At 40.6% G+C, this 15,368-nt stretch overlaps 1 protein-coding gene across 3 annotated transcripts in view; it reads right to left on the bottom strand.

Moving 5' to 3' along the window:
* kiaa1549la (KIAA1549-like a) overlaps positions 1 to 15,368 on the bottom strand; it is a 102,008-nt gene that overhangs the window by 47,750 nt on the left and 38,890 nt on the right. For all 3 annotated transcript variants that reach the window (XM_076732932.1, XM_076732933.1, XM_076732934.1), the window contains exons 4-7: positions 14,618 to 14,733; positions 9,926 to 10,148; positions 7,440 to 7,573; positions 6,331 to 6,499 (exon numbers count right to left, since the gene is read on the bottom strand). In XM_076732932.1, coding sequence (XP_076589047.1) covers positions 6,331 to 6,499; positions 7,440 to 7,573; positions 9,926 to 10,148; positions 14,618 to 14,733 — 642 coding nt within the window. The remainder of the gene's footprint in view (positions 1 to 6,330; positions 6,500 to 7,439; positions 7,574 to 9,925; positions 10,149 to 14,617; positions 14,734 to 15,368) is intronic.

Here is a 15,368-nt window from a genome sequence, read left to right as displayed (position 1 = left end):
ACTACACATCTAACTTGAATAGAAACACAGAAGTGTGATTGAAACGGAGGACAATACGTCAGCTAAAACACTGCTGAACTTGGCTTGGACTGTGACTGGGCAGAGGCGTGAATAATATGTTTGTCAAAATTATAGGTAGGGGATATTGAAGGAAAACCAGCAGAAAATAATATACAAATGAAAATAATATACAAATGAAAATGTGTGTATAGATAAGAAAAAGCAGAGTCAGAGTTATATAAGCTTATCTGCGTTTGTACCCTTTTTTGTTTTTTGGTTGTTGTCATTTCTGTGTGTTACCTTATTATGTCCCATATGAAAAAATCTCGACAGAGGAGGAGATGTTCAGCATTGGCCCTTGGCACGGATGATAAACTCAGATTAAACTCTCCTTGTCAGGTGTCGTTATGCACCTTTTTCTTACCTATCACCGTCTTCCTTCATCTGTTCGTCTACAGCAGCTCTCACCCTTTCTTTCTGCCTGCGTGCCTCCATACCTGCCTTATTCTCTACCTGTTTACCCGTCAGCCTATTCATTTCCTAAAACGCCTGTTCCTTTCCGCCCAGCCGACTGTCTCCTTCTGTCTTTATCTACCCATCATCACTCTCTCAGTCCGTCGACCTCTTTCTGTGTCCTATTCATCCGTCAACCTATCTTTTCTTATTTCCCATCTGCCTGTTTCACCATCTGTCTCCACCTAACTCCTCTGAGCTGGCTGCCTGCCGAGAGTAGCGTTTAGCCCGAGTCAATGGCTTTGCACCAGCGGTAGCTGTTAATACCAGCGAGTGCTTCTGCTCAGCACTCTGCCTGTCTGCTGCCCCCTCCGTGATGCGTCTGTATGTGAGCACATTTACATTCACTGAGCTCTTCTGCAACTTAAACTAGCTCACATAAACACTTAAGACAAACAGCACTGAAGCGTTAAGGTTTAGATGCATTCAGTGCCCTTTCGGGAATCAGTTCAACGGGCCGACTAATCCAGAGGATTCATTTCATTAACACAGCAGCTGGAAAATTTAGTTGTATAATTCCAAAAAAGAGAAATAATGTGGGTTTAAAGGACAAGACTGATGTCTATATCTGTGCTACTGTCAAATCCAGTGAAAAGACAAAAAACAACAATGAATTGTCTGTCTTTCAGTATTTTCTGACTTGTTGTGACCTGTTTGTGGCTATCAGCCCAAACATCAGTCATTATTATGGAGGAATTTACAGAATGTCCTAAAAGAGCAGGACACTGTAGGTTTTAATAAGAATTGTTCAAACAGGAGTAAAAGCTGTAACTGTCAATCATATTTGGTGCTCTAGTGGTGTTAACAGAAAGTAAGGTCAACATTCAGGCTTTCACCACCAGATGAACCAATCATAATCTACCTCAGCATTTTATATGATTCTATCATCATTCGCTTATTGTTTCAACATTAGTAAGAGAGCCTGTTTTTAAGGGAACAGACAGGGTTTCCGTGGTGATGCCAAGTGGGTTTGGATGTGATCATGTGAAGTGTGATGTTTTAGCCCTTTGGGTGTTGAGAGCACGCACAAATAGATACTAATCTAATCTCACCAGGCTAAAATTAGCTCATTCGGAAGGCATGGACAACACATTGCCTATGGCATGATTCAGATGATAGGAGCTGTACAGCTGTTTGCCCTTTTAAAATCTCACAGATGGCATTAGAGGCTGGAGTGGAATACAAACAGAGCTCAAGTGGCTCATCTATGAGGTCTATGGTCTTTAATTGCTCATGAGGAAGATGATAGAACAATACTAAAGAATAAAAATGAACTAGTTGAACCTCATTTGCCCTATACCTGCTGCAGGTAATCCTAATGGCACGCTACCTCCAAACCATTCTAAATACTGTGCACTTCATGTGCAGCACCAAATATGTTTGTAATGCTGCCCTATTTACATTTATTTATTGACATAAATGGGGAAATGTTTTCATTGAACACATATGGAAAGTATTCACTTCTTCAAAAGTTTATTTCAAAGGTTGTTTTTTGTACAATATGCAATCCTTGTAACTATAGCATGATTTTCTGGTTATGTTTAGTCAACTCAAAGCACTAATTAAGCAAGAATTAATTTGGAGTTGTGTTTTAACTCTGCTTGATGAATGAAGTCCAATCTTAAATTTCTGATTCTACAGCCCTGCTTGGTCTGGTATGACCAGTAGCCTCTAATGGTTGACGTTCTTAGCAAGTCACAGTTAAAGCAAATGCAAGAGAATCTGGGGAAATACAATTCAATGTGCCATTCATTTACAATTAATGCTGGTGTTCAGGAACACTCCTTTTAGCTCATTTTTGGTCTCCACCAACTCCATCTTATATGACTCTTTAGGGGGGTGAATGCTCCACTGTGTTCATTGACTAACTCTGTCTGTTTGAGGCTGGACAGGTATTGCACACTGTGTTTATTAAAGCTTGCTGAAAACAACAGTCTACTGCTGCTGGAAACAAGGTGAGAGCCAAGAAACTGAGTCAAAATGGTAAAGTTGCATTCTGGGAAACCTGACAGGAGGTAAAAAGCTGCATAGGGCAGAGAAGAACCACAGAGTCAGGTGATAATTCTCTGTGGGTTCATGACCATGTGTGACCTCTTACACATCACAGTAATTTCAGCCCTAAGCAAATTAGTGTATAAAAACGTGCTTTGTAGGAGACATGGTTGAAATCTGAGACTCTTTCATTGCTGCAGACATAGTATAGTCTGACACCCTTCTTTACTTACACAATATAGAGTAATCCTGAATTCCCCCCTCAGAGAAGCGGGTCAAACATGTGCAAAGCCATAAATCATGCATTCCCTTCAATGGACTCAATGGTTTTCAGGAGTCAGTATTGTTGAAGCACCATACATATGGCTGTGTAAGTCTATCTCATCCCAGCTGCACACTGCTACAGAGAACAAAGACACAAGTGTTATGTAATGACTATAAAAGTAGCACAAAGAGACCAGACTCTTCCTAATGTCTAGTTCTGTGGTTAGAACAAACCAAGTCCAACTGAGTCTCCCTGGGTCTATATTGTAATCCCTCTCTGTTGGCAGGCTTCTGTACTACCTCCAGCCTCTGCTTGGTGAGCCCTTCAAGCAGAGCCAGGCCGACAAATAAGCGTACTAAGTGTCTGTTTAGGGCTCCCGGGGCTACCAGAGGGCCCCCATGAGCACTTCAAATGTCCCACAAGAGAATTTCGCAAAAATGCTATATTATGCTAACAGGATGGCTAATAGTACTGATTTAGTCAATTCCTACTGCCTCTGTCAGAGCGGGTCACATTCATGTGCACTGTAACAGATGTTACCGACATTTTGATGCAAGCACAGTCAGTCAGATCAACTTTAGGTCATAGTCCTGGGGTAGATCATATCAAGCCAGTTAACATCTCTCTGACCCAGGAGGCCCCCATGTCAATGAATAGATCAGTGTATGGATTTGATTGGCGCAGGTGCTGCACAGGACAAACGATTAAGAATTTGATGTAGCTTGTCAAACAGCAGTCACAAAGTTTAGAAAGATTCTCTCTCAACAATTTTCCATCTTTTGTGCATTATATTAATTCCTTGCAACAGTATTATATGCAAGGATTATGCCCACTCCTATAGATTACAGGAATGTTCTTGCCACATTGTGGTGGTACAGTATCAAATGGTGTTCATGCTGTCCTCATAAAACTTTAGAATAGTTTTAGATTTACTGGATAGTTATGGTATATAGTCTATTGCTTTATGTCATAGTTCTTGGCTCCAGGAAAAGTAAGGAGGGCCCCCAAAGAAATTCTTTCTTTGAGCCCCCTGTTGTCTTAAGCCTGGCCTGTTTTCAAGACTAAAATAAAGCTATGAATGCAAAAATCTTTTCTCGGATTCAAACTCAGCTTTGTACACTTGTTCCCTTCCTGCTGCCGAAAAGCTCATAAAACACATGGAGCAGGGAGGGTTGTGGGCACAGTTTCTATCCTTGTTGTGTTTTCAAGACATCCTTCACAGCCTGAGGGTAACACTGAAGCTAGTTCGACAGAAATATGGCTCCCTCACACTATCTTGGCACATTAGTGGTTTAAGATTTTATGCTGTAAAAATATAGTGATGCAAGATGTATATTAGCAGTCCAGGGCTGTTAGTGTGGTCTTTACCTTGGAGAAATATGGATAAGGTGCAAAAATGAAGCAGTAAAGGAGGAAAAATAGCTAATAAAAGTCAGAGAGATAATGAAACTGAAAACAAAGATTTCTAAGTCTAAAATGTCACCTTTTCAAGCAAAAATGAACAATGCTTGTAATGGAGGGCACATCTTTCCAGTGTGTGTGAGAGTGAGCTAAAATAACACCCATTAGGTCAACATGATGTCAACACCAGTCCTCTTTTGCATTGTACTTCAGCGCTCTTAAATGTCAGATTGGATGAATCTCATAAAATGGCAGCCATGCATAATGCTGTTTTTGTTAGTATTATGGAACTAAGCTCTGGCATGGTGCATTGACTCAAAAAGTGTTACTACAGCATTTAGCTCAACAGTACAGAGTGAATATTTGTGTTCAGTATTGCTGTCAGAGCCACGTGCTCTGACTACAGATAAAATGCTCATTTTCATTTTCACCTACAGCCCTCTGCGAATGAGTACAAATGCATCATAATTGTCCAGCAGTGCCTTTGAGAAGATGCCTTGCGGGTACATCAAATGAACAAGCATTAAGCGCCCTGACTAGACTCTAATTTGTACACCATTAATTCTGGGTTAGGCAATGCTAGCCAAGTCTTTATGTGTCACCATAAGAGCAAAGCAACTCTTTGTTGCTGTGATTGCTGAGAAATTAGCAGCGAGTGAGGGATGAAATGTCCACGAGCAGTGATGCCAACTCATGTGGCTGCTGGCTGCTCAAAATGCCCAGACAGAGAAGTTGCCAGATGACCTCACTTATTTGTCTCACTTTGCATATGAATATGTGACCTTTCATTGTGTGGAAATCCTGTTTTGGTTTGAACATAGAATTGAACACTGTAAATGTATGTTCACTGGGATAAACCACGTTAATATGCAAGTGATTCTGAGGTCTAAAAGTCAAAGGGTCAATGCACCCGTTTCAACAAACATATTTTCTCACTTACTTCTAATATCTGCAAGGTTAGATACCACAAGAGGTAAGTGAAAAATGTTTTTCAGTCAGTGAAACCACATGGAATGGATTATCGTGTGAGTGTAGAATGTGTACAGTGTTGAGATTTGGTGTCTTGGCTCTGACCCGGGCACTGCCCACAGGGAAATGCCAGGTTCAGCACATCAGGCAGTGGAAAGTGACAATAGCTTAGTAGTGGGCAGTGACACCATAGCTTTCAGATGAGTTGTGTGGCAACAGGCAAAAGACTGTGCAGAGCACTGGCATCCTTGGTCCAGAGTAAGCCATGTTAGTGTAGTGGCAGACTCGAGTTGACTGCATGAACTAGTTCACAGGTTTAGCTTAGTTTTCTATTATTTGAAAAGAGATAACTCAGGCTAGGAAAGCTCACTGGACACAAAGCTGTCACTTGACATTTGTAGCTCAGAATTACAAAACTTCTGAATTGAATGATCAAAATCACTGTGTATGAACTAATGTCGTTCTTTACAGATGACATGCATACATACATACTAAAACACAAGTTTGGACACTGTATGAAATGTAAATAAAAATAGACTGTAACTGTTTGCAAATCAACTAATCAACAATGTTTTTTTGGTTTTTCTTAATCATGTGTTTCATGATCCTCACCCCATCATTGCATGTATACTCTAAGCAGCCTTTCAAGGATTTCATCATGACACTATCACCATCATTTTTACACAACATCCCACCTTACATACAAACTGTCAGTGGGGAGTTAAGAGCAAAGTTGCAGTTTTGCTGAATTTTGGGGGCTGCTCATTGATGAATCAGAGACTCCACTGTGAGAGAATGGATGTGCTTAAAGCACGCAGGAATTCGTTTGGCAGCATCCTCTGATGATGCCTTGATACAAACAGTATAAATACAAGGAATCCTGACTGTTACTCCAACATCAATAAGGTGTTTAAGTTGTCTCCGTCACTGTCTTTGAGCAGTGTGGCATGTGTGAGAGGATTCAAATCTCTGACTAAAAAAGTTATGTGCATCCCAGCATGTATGTATGTATGTATAGAATTAAATTGTTGGCTACTGTTCACCACTGTTAAGAATGACAGAATGCACAGAAGAGATGAAGGCAGCCCAGAGAGCTGAGACTACACTCAAATATACTGATCATTAGATCTATGTGTCATCACCGACGCTGTCCCTTACGACCTTTTAAGGTGCATTGTGGTTTTACTTACGCTCAGCGATGACCAGGGGCGGGTAGAACAGAAAGTAGCCAACCAGCTCTGCAGTCAGCTGGTTGAGGAGGCCACTGGAGATCGTCCCATTAAGAATCACATCCTGGTTCTTCACCACATACACGAGAGAGACTGATGGAGAGCCTGGCTCCTGGTACACGCTCTGGATCTGAAGAGAAACACACAAACACATGATTTTAATGTTTCACTTGAATCAACTAAAACACTATGTGACCCCACGGTGCAATATTCGAAAGATTTTTCAATGTTTTATTTATAGCAAACACATAAACAGGAAGCAGTGGGCACATGTATAATTCAAACATTCATACAGAAATATCTAATGGTATCATACCAAATGTCTAAGATGCCCATAAAGAATGCATTACCGAGCTCCAGACACAGTATGACACTTTGAATGAACAATGTTTTCATTCTTTAATAAGCCCTACGTGGCACTCTGGAAATAATGTGTTTGAGTCACCATAGTAAAGTGGATGATGATGCCAGATACCAGGAATTTCCATCACATTCCTCCATGAGTGTTAATATTTCAGAGGATGAATTATGAATGGACTCCATATCTGCCTCTGCTTGCTGAGACCTACTTTATGATTATGATGGTGTGTGCATGTATATCCTGCAGTCATGAGAGGACTTTGATAGCCGGAGAGAAAGAGATAAAAATGAGAAAGAGAGAAAGAAGCAGAGAACAAAAGGAGGAAAAATAACTGAGAGGGTGTAACCTGTTACAGCACAGTGGAAGAATGAGCTTTGATTGTGTCTCCAGAAATAAACCATTACAGGCCTCTATAGTCATTCCTTTCTTGAAGTGTGAATTACAAACAAACCTGTCTGACCTCTGTGACCTGAAAAACTACAGAGCAATTTTCTGTTTTTTTATATATTCATTTGCAGTAAAGCACTTTTATTGTCGAACAGTGTGGCCATAATGTAGCGGCCACCTAACAGATTGTATGCTTGTGTCCAGAATTTTACCTCCAGCTTTATTATTCACATTAGCCTGATTAGCATGCTACATGCAAATACAACATAGTTGACTGTCTGCATTTAGGACTAAAAATAGCCTCCACGAAGCCATGTAGTACCTCCACAGTGAGCCTGCTGTAGGTCTCCAGCACTTTGTCCTGAGCCTCATCATAGGCGTTTTCCAGCCTCTGCTCCAACATCTGGACAAAACTGCACGAGTAGATGTTATCTGTCGGGCCGACGAATCTCAACACTGAAGGGGAAAAGAAAGAAAACCATATTTAAATGATATTGACATGGAATTTCATTGTAGACAGAAGAAATGGCAATTACTCCCTACAAATCCTGCACTATACTGTGCATGATTTGTACTGTTTTAGAATCTTCTAAGTCTCAATATTTTAGTCGATACAGTGGGCTTGTCGATTGTTGATAAGCAGAATGGTTTACAATTCTTAGAAACCCTCTAATGCCATATCTTTCTCATTTCTGTGGCAGTAAGCCATGCACAGCATTATGAAATGCTTTTCTGAGATCGAGAAACACCCGCACTGTATACTCATTATTTTCTGTTGTTCTGCTGCAGGTCAGATTTCCTCCACCAGCGCTAGTGAAGTAGGTCTACACACTGAAGCACTGGAAAAGAGCTGAGGAAAGAAAAATTACTTTCCTCTACAGCAATCTATTTCATCAATCTCTATCGGGGCTCTGTTTTTGGTATTAATATAAGTAGCGCTCTTGATAGATGTTGTGTGTGTGACCGACAAACCTCAGCAATGAGACAGAGAAAGAGGATTATCGCCACTATCTAGAATGCGAACAATGAAAAGAGTAGTTGTCTATCAGCGCCGCGCAGCTCCGCACTGGGAAGGAACAAGGAAAGGGTAAACAATATTGAGTCCATCAGCAGATTATGGAGGATGTTATTAATGTTGTCTCAGTCCTTTTACCACGGTCGCTCTCCGTTCTCTCCCTGCACTCGTCCTCTACCCTTAAAAAAAAACCTCTTAAAGGACTGGGATAGGAGAGGTGGAACAATATTCTGACCTAAATTTAAACACTGTGGTGCTTATGAGTGCAGGCTCTCCAAAAAAACAGGCAAAAAAGACTCTACATCCTTCACTGGTCTCATAGTCTGCTACACATTGCAGGCACAAACAGTGTTGACCCAGTTGGTAATCTTATGCAAATTGTGTGCTGGGTGGTAAATTGGAATATACTGAGTATTTATGGTTTATGAGCTGAACAAGCCTGAAATGGATTTTTGTTCTTGCCTCAAGTGCCTACTTCATACACAGCTGTACACAAACATGGGAAGTCTTTACTGTGGTATACATCACACTACAGGCAATAAAATATGTCGTCTGAGGGCACAGCACAGAAAGTTGTTGATTCTATTTGGTAATTAAAGCTACATTATGACGCCAACTATTGGCAGTGTGCTGCTACTGTCAACAAACCCCTACAATCACTATGAGCCATCCTTTTTACAGGACAGGCGCTGTAGTCATTTGACCCATTGTTAATATAAATGTATTTATTAGTGCAGCTTTAAGAAATACAAATACTTTACATAGTGGTTTTAATTTACTCAAAAACAACACTGCAAATTGGAAAACTGGACCAACACTTTAAAATCAACAATTCTTAGTTGAGAAAAATAATGGGTTTCTAATCTGCACACATATCTTTAAATAACAACTTGTTAATTGCCCTGATTTTCCTTCACTGTTTCCCACAAGACTTGATTTAAACGTGTGTGTGTGTGTGTGTGTGTGTGTGTGTGTGTGTGTGTGTGTGTGTGTGTGTGTGTGTGTGTGTGTGTGCCCATGTATTACTCAGGTTGTGGGGACAAAAACTTGTTTACACAGTCACATGTGGTGACTCACCTTACTTGTGGGGACAAAATACAGGTCCGCACTCCAATTTAAATCATTCATTTTAGGGTGAAGACTGAGGATAGGGTTACGGGTTAGGTAAGGTTAGGTTAGGTATAGGGTTAGGAATAGGCAACTAGTGGTTATTGTTAGGGTTAGGGTAAGTCTCCAGGAAATGAATGTAAGTCTATGTAATGTCCCCACAAGTGATGAAAACACCGCGTGTGTGTGCGTGTGTGTGCGTGTGTGTGCGTGTGTGTGCGTGTGTGTGCGTGTGTGCGTGCGTGTGTGTGTGTGTGTGTGTGTGTGTGTGTGTGCGCGCGTGTGTGTGTACCCTGAAATGTGTTTTTTAAAGAGGCTTAAGAGGCTGACTAAATGAATGGACCAATTTGCCTTTGCTCTGCAATCATGGGAGTTTGTATGGGATTTAGGGTATCAGAGAAGAGTAAAGGAGAGCAGACATGTAATCAGAATTTTCTAATTTTGTCTCTGCTCTACTCTTCCCTTGTGTCTCCCTCTCTGTACTCTCATTGCATTCTCTATCTCTCCGCTCTCCCTCTGCTCACACATGTATTCTCTCCCTCCTCCTCTCTGCGTATCTCTAACCTCTGCTTATCCTTATCCTTATCCACTCCACCTCCAGACTGAACATCATCACACCATTTTTGTTCGACTCTGTTACGTAAAGGCTGATCTATGTTATTTTACTTTCCGTCTGGTTTCATCACCTGTTTTCAGCTGCAGGTGAATGTTTGGAGTGGGCACCCAGGTTGCCACAGGAACCAGAACTGCCTTGACCAACGGGGTGTGTTGCCTGATCTCTGACAGCAGCTTGTCAAAACCGTAGACATTCAGTGCCTCAACCACCAAGGAGGAAATGTAGACAGTTTTACCGCTGGTCACGTAGTAACCCAACGTCACGTTGTGAGGGCTACAGTCATCACGTTCCACCTGTGACACACACACACACACACACAGAAAGAGAGAGAGACAGAGAGAGGAAAAATTCATTTTTTTTTTATTACACTTACATATGTTTTTCAAGAGAGGCTGCGTCCCAAAAACATGGTGCTGCTTGTATATCTAGATGATTTGTGTTCTCGTTTCAAAGCACATGCACTGCAAAGAAGAACCAGACAAACAGTATCAGACAAGAAATCAGTGCTACCAGATGAAACGAGCTCAGAAGACTCCACTGGAGACAAGGTGTAAAGCCCCTTTTTTTCTAGCAAATGTTGTGCTTGAGCTATAGGTTTAGAATACAAATGCATCAGACTGAGAATATTTATAATCTTTTTAAAGCCAAATCTGCCTTGAGGGAGTTTTTTAGTTTGTGCCTTCAACAGTCATAAATCTGACTAAGTGTGTCCTGGAAAAACACACACAAACAACAATCGGTGGTGAGTCAAGGCTCGTATTTCTGGAACTATACACCGCCCACCTCCCTCTACCCTCCACCTTCATCCACACTGAGCAGCTGTGGCTGTTGTTACTATGGCTCTCTCCTGTTTGCTCATCCTGCCTTTCCTCTTCTCTCCTCTCCTCTGTAAGCTGGCTGCCCCAAGCTAGTCTTTTTCTAGAAAAACACATGCCTCTTAGTGAAACTGTATCTCATTACCTCTCCCCCTCTCCTCTCCTCTCCTCTCCTCTCCTCTCCTCTCCTCTCCTCTGTTTTCCTCTCTGTATCAATAGAATTGAAAGAACCCCCCCCTCCCGTTTTTCAAACAGTACCAGTATCTGCCATTTTATTCAAGTCACTTCCTGTTGCAAGCACTTGCTAAAGCTTCAGCCCCAGTTTATCAAGCAGCCCTTTATTTGTAACTATACTCAGCAACATATTCTTTTATTCCAAGAACTGACCTTTGGGTTTTGCATTTTATTAAAAAAGAAAAACAAAACAAAGAGAGAACATCTGAATCTTTCATTTTAAGTCTTAACTTAAATGGACTGAGTAAGGTAAGTTTTAATAATGTCCAATACGACTGACTGTAAGGGATGTCCTCATGTCCAACACCTGTAAGTGGACTTTGACAGAATGAAGTCAGTGATTTCATATTTTGTTGAAAAGTGCAACAATTTTGTAATACAATCCTCAGACCATTGAACATTTTGGGTAACACTATATTTTAGCCCCCCTACTTTTATTAGAATTAAAAACTATTAATAATTGGTTTATAACACACTATAATGTAGTTCTAAACAGATATGAGGATTTTATATGAGGATATCAGAAGTGTTTATTGATGTCTTTGTTAACCAATAACTCATTCATACACAGTTAATGAATGCTTAATAAAACAAGATAACAGCTGTTACTCATATACAATAAATACATATTCTGGTAGTTTTAGGTATGCATAAACCTGCCTTGGAGTGATTTGTATATATGTATAAACAGTAAATTAGTGTGTTAAAACACTTTGATAAGCCCATACATAAATATTATATAATTGGTTATTCATATACTTATTTGAAACAGGCTTTAATCTAGGTTTCTTTTTCAGGCTAATAAATAGCACACAAGCATGTTAACATGTAACAGTAATGAGTATTAGTTGGTAAGTGGACTAATTTGAAAACAGACTCAAGAACTGTTTCCATCATAATGTATAAAGTTCTGTATAAGACGCACATTTAGCATCAACAATTAAAAGAACTGCATAAACTGCAGTGTCCTTTCACACGCTGCTGACAAGTTATCCGTAGTTAAAAAACACAAAATTTGTTGTATGAATAATCTAAGTCCATCTGCACACTCCTGAACAGTAATTGATATTGATATGATAATTGCTAATCATGTGCTATAGGATTTATATATTCTGAGGATACATAAGGATAAATAATGCTCTGTGATTCTAACTGTGCTGTGTTATCAAGAATCCTGTTACGGGTACCTTATAATGTAAGAAGAGATATAATTGTCCACAAATATATTATTAACACTAAAATGTTTTATATACCTCTTTGCAGTAACACTATAATGTGTTCTACTATGTTCTAAACCATTCATCAATTGTTCATATATCACTTACAAACGCTGGGGTGTTACAATAAAGTGTAGCCCATTAAGAATTCCTAAAGCGCCCTGTACAAGCCGCAAGGGTTTTATTTCACTTTTGCTTTGCATAATTGTAAAGCAGCGTTGTACCTAATAAAGCCAAGCAGACACTGTCCTTGCCCTCTGCTGTCACTTCTTTCTTCCTGCCAACATTTTAAAGCAGTAAAACTGGCAGATTTTGCAAGCAATTATGGCTAACCACATTGTTCAATGATGCAACACATTAAATACTGCTGCATGCTAATTTCATGCTGTTTGACAATCACTGTCTCTGCTAATGCCAATATTTGCCCATTTACAATGTTTCATAACACTGCCTATGTATCATGCCTTTTAAAGCTCTGGCCAATTTTATACCTTGTTGGGGATGCTGCTGTCTCTCAATAGACTCATCCAGATTGCCAAATAGTTATCTGATGGAGAGGATGAGAACTGAGGAGTGTGTGTGTGTGTTTGTGTGTGTGGCAGGGGGTAGATGAAAGTGGACTGGAGCTCAGAGACACTGAGTCACTCCCTGTGCAGGCTCACAAACAACTGGATAAAAATAGAAAAAGCAGGCAGATGAAGACAGAAGACAGACAGACAGCAGGATGAAGGGAGGCAGGTGGACGGACAGAGAGGCGGGCAGGCACAACAGGCAGACCAGCAGACAGGCGAGACAGACAGGTTGGCAGAAAATCAATCGACTTAAACCGAGGGTGCAATCAGATAGGGGGAGATGGTAGAAGGGAGCAATACAAGAAATGTAAACACTGAAATACACGCAGGAAGATGGCAAGAGAGGGATCATTTCAGAGAGGGAAGAGAGACAGAGAAGATCAAGAGGAAATACAAATAGGCTCGGTTGAAAAAGAAAACAGAAGAGAGGCTGGACAAATCAAAACAGAGACGAAAACCATCCACACAGAGCAGCCAAATAAAAAGATCACTTGACTGCACTGCTATGATGCAGGAAAAAGAAAAGAATCATTTATTATGGATATATTTCTCCTTTACTGTGTGTGTGTGTGTGTGTGTGAGAGAGAGAGAGAGAGAGTGTGCGTGTAATCAGGTCTCTAAGCAAACACTGCCTGACTATTCAACAGGTTATTTCTATTCAGACTTGAACGCCGTCTGCATTAGTCACCTCTCTGTTTGTCTCTAGCACCATTCAGATGAGTCCTTGTGAGGTGAATGAGCAGGACGAGAACATGATGAATACTGCAGAATATTGTAAAATGATGACACACTCAAGAATGCCATATCTGTACATATGAAGAGCCAACGCGGTGGCAAAAATAAACATGTGAAAATTGGATTACTGGACAGCACTTTTACCCAGTGTAAAGAAGCAAATAGATGCTGGTGGTCAACTGTTTTACATGAAGAGTGTGTAGACCTGTTGGAGTGAGTATCGACTATATGGAAAGCAAAAGTGAAGTTGGTAGATTATCAGCTAAAGCTTTATTGCCTGCAAATGTTCCTGAGTCCCTACTTATGAGCCACTGGCACGTGGTAACTAGACTGTTGCCTTTATTTACGGGACACTGAACCATGTTTACTAGCCACTGACTTGTGTTTACTGACCTTTAGGCCTTGTCCACAAAAAGCACATTTTCTTCTGAGTCTTGGCCTCTTGTTCACAGCGTTTTAGGTCACTAAAACAGGGATTTTTCTAAAGGGCAGATTTTTCAAAACTCCAGTTTCTGTGTATCCATGTGGCATTTAAAACAGAGAATATGGGAAATGATGACATGACCTTAATTTGCGTATGCCTATTATTGTTTGGTGTATTAAGCATGTGCTAAAAACAGCAATAACGGCAGAAATGTTTTGTTACTTGCCACTGACGTGTGTTTAGCAGCCTATGGCCTTTATTTGCTAGTCACTGACTTATTTCTACTATCCACTGACATGTTTATCAGCCTGTGACCTTTTAGCCGCTGTTCACTAGCCCCTGACCTTTATTTACAAGGCACAGACCCATGTTCACCAGCCACTGACCTGCATTTACTGGCCACTGATCTGTGTTTACTAGGTTGTTGTGTTTACTACCCACAGACCGATGATCTGTAGTGACTTGTCAGTGATCAGTGTGGACATATTTCAAGAAGCATAACTACCGAGTTCATAATTCAGCAAAGTCTGGACCATTTGCTGATGCAAATGAATCATGTCTAGTTTTACTATTTTACTACTTACCAAATTATCCTGATGAACACTGCATTGTGTTTACTAGTTGCTGATCACAGATTTGTCTAATAGTCACTGACACATAGACCGTTATGTGGTAGCTACTTTAAAAATATTTTTATCTCCCGCTAACCTGTGTACGTGTCACTGAGCTGCGGTTACTATAGCTGAACCTGTAAGAAACACTGACCTGTGCGTAGGCTGTGGAGTCATTCAGAGCTCTCTGAAGGGCATGGCTCAGTCCCTTAGAGAGGTTCTGTTTCAGGATCAGGTCCAGGCAGTTCCTACGCAGCTCAATGGACAGAACTGAGAAGGAAAAATGATAAAACTCAGAATCACTGAGTGTGTTCATATTTAGCCTGTAATAATTTTGTGACAAATCTCATGTTCACCACAATACACTCGTTGCCTCAAATAATATTAAAATGCTATACTTTATTGATCCCCCCAGCACCATGGAGCTGGTAGAGATTCAATATCTCTCCTGAGGACGCTGAAGGACACAGGAGCTTGGACCTTGGCTGCTGGTTTAATGTCTGCTTGGTCACTTTGCAAAGCAGCTGCCAACGCCAGTAAAGGCCTCAGCAGTGTGGTAAATGTAGTCAAAGGTTACAGTCTACAGCTTCTTATTAATGTAAGTGTTGTTGCTCGAGGAAAATCTGTCCTTGCTTTAGTGCAAGTTTTAATTAATATTCATGCATGTAATTACATCTTGGACACATAATAGGTACACTGTGCCTGAGCCTCGGAAATTGAGTTCCATGAGTATTCATCATTACCTTGCAATCATTTTTCCAGAAGACTGGCTAAAGCCTGACTGTACACAACATCAAGTATGTTGTAGGTAATTTGACAAGAGACATGCAGGACCCAAAGTAACAGAAAAGCATTGTTTTGGAGATGATTTAGCCATTCATCTTGCTCTTTTTACTCTCTGTTCT

This window comes from Chaetodon auriga, chromosome 6 (genome assembly GCF_051107435.1).
Source record: "Chaetodon auriga isolate fChaAug3 chromosome 6, fChaAug3.hap1, whole genome shotgun sequence".
NCBI classification, from domain to species: domain Eukaryota; kingdom Metazoa; phylum Chordata; class Actinopteri; order Chaetodontiformes; family Chaetodontidae; genus Chaetodon; species Chaetodon auriga.
The sequence above is the reverse complement of the archived record's forward strand: the minus strand, read 5'-3'. Positions and strand labels throughout refer to the sequence as shown.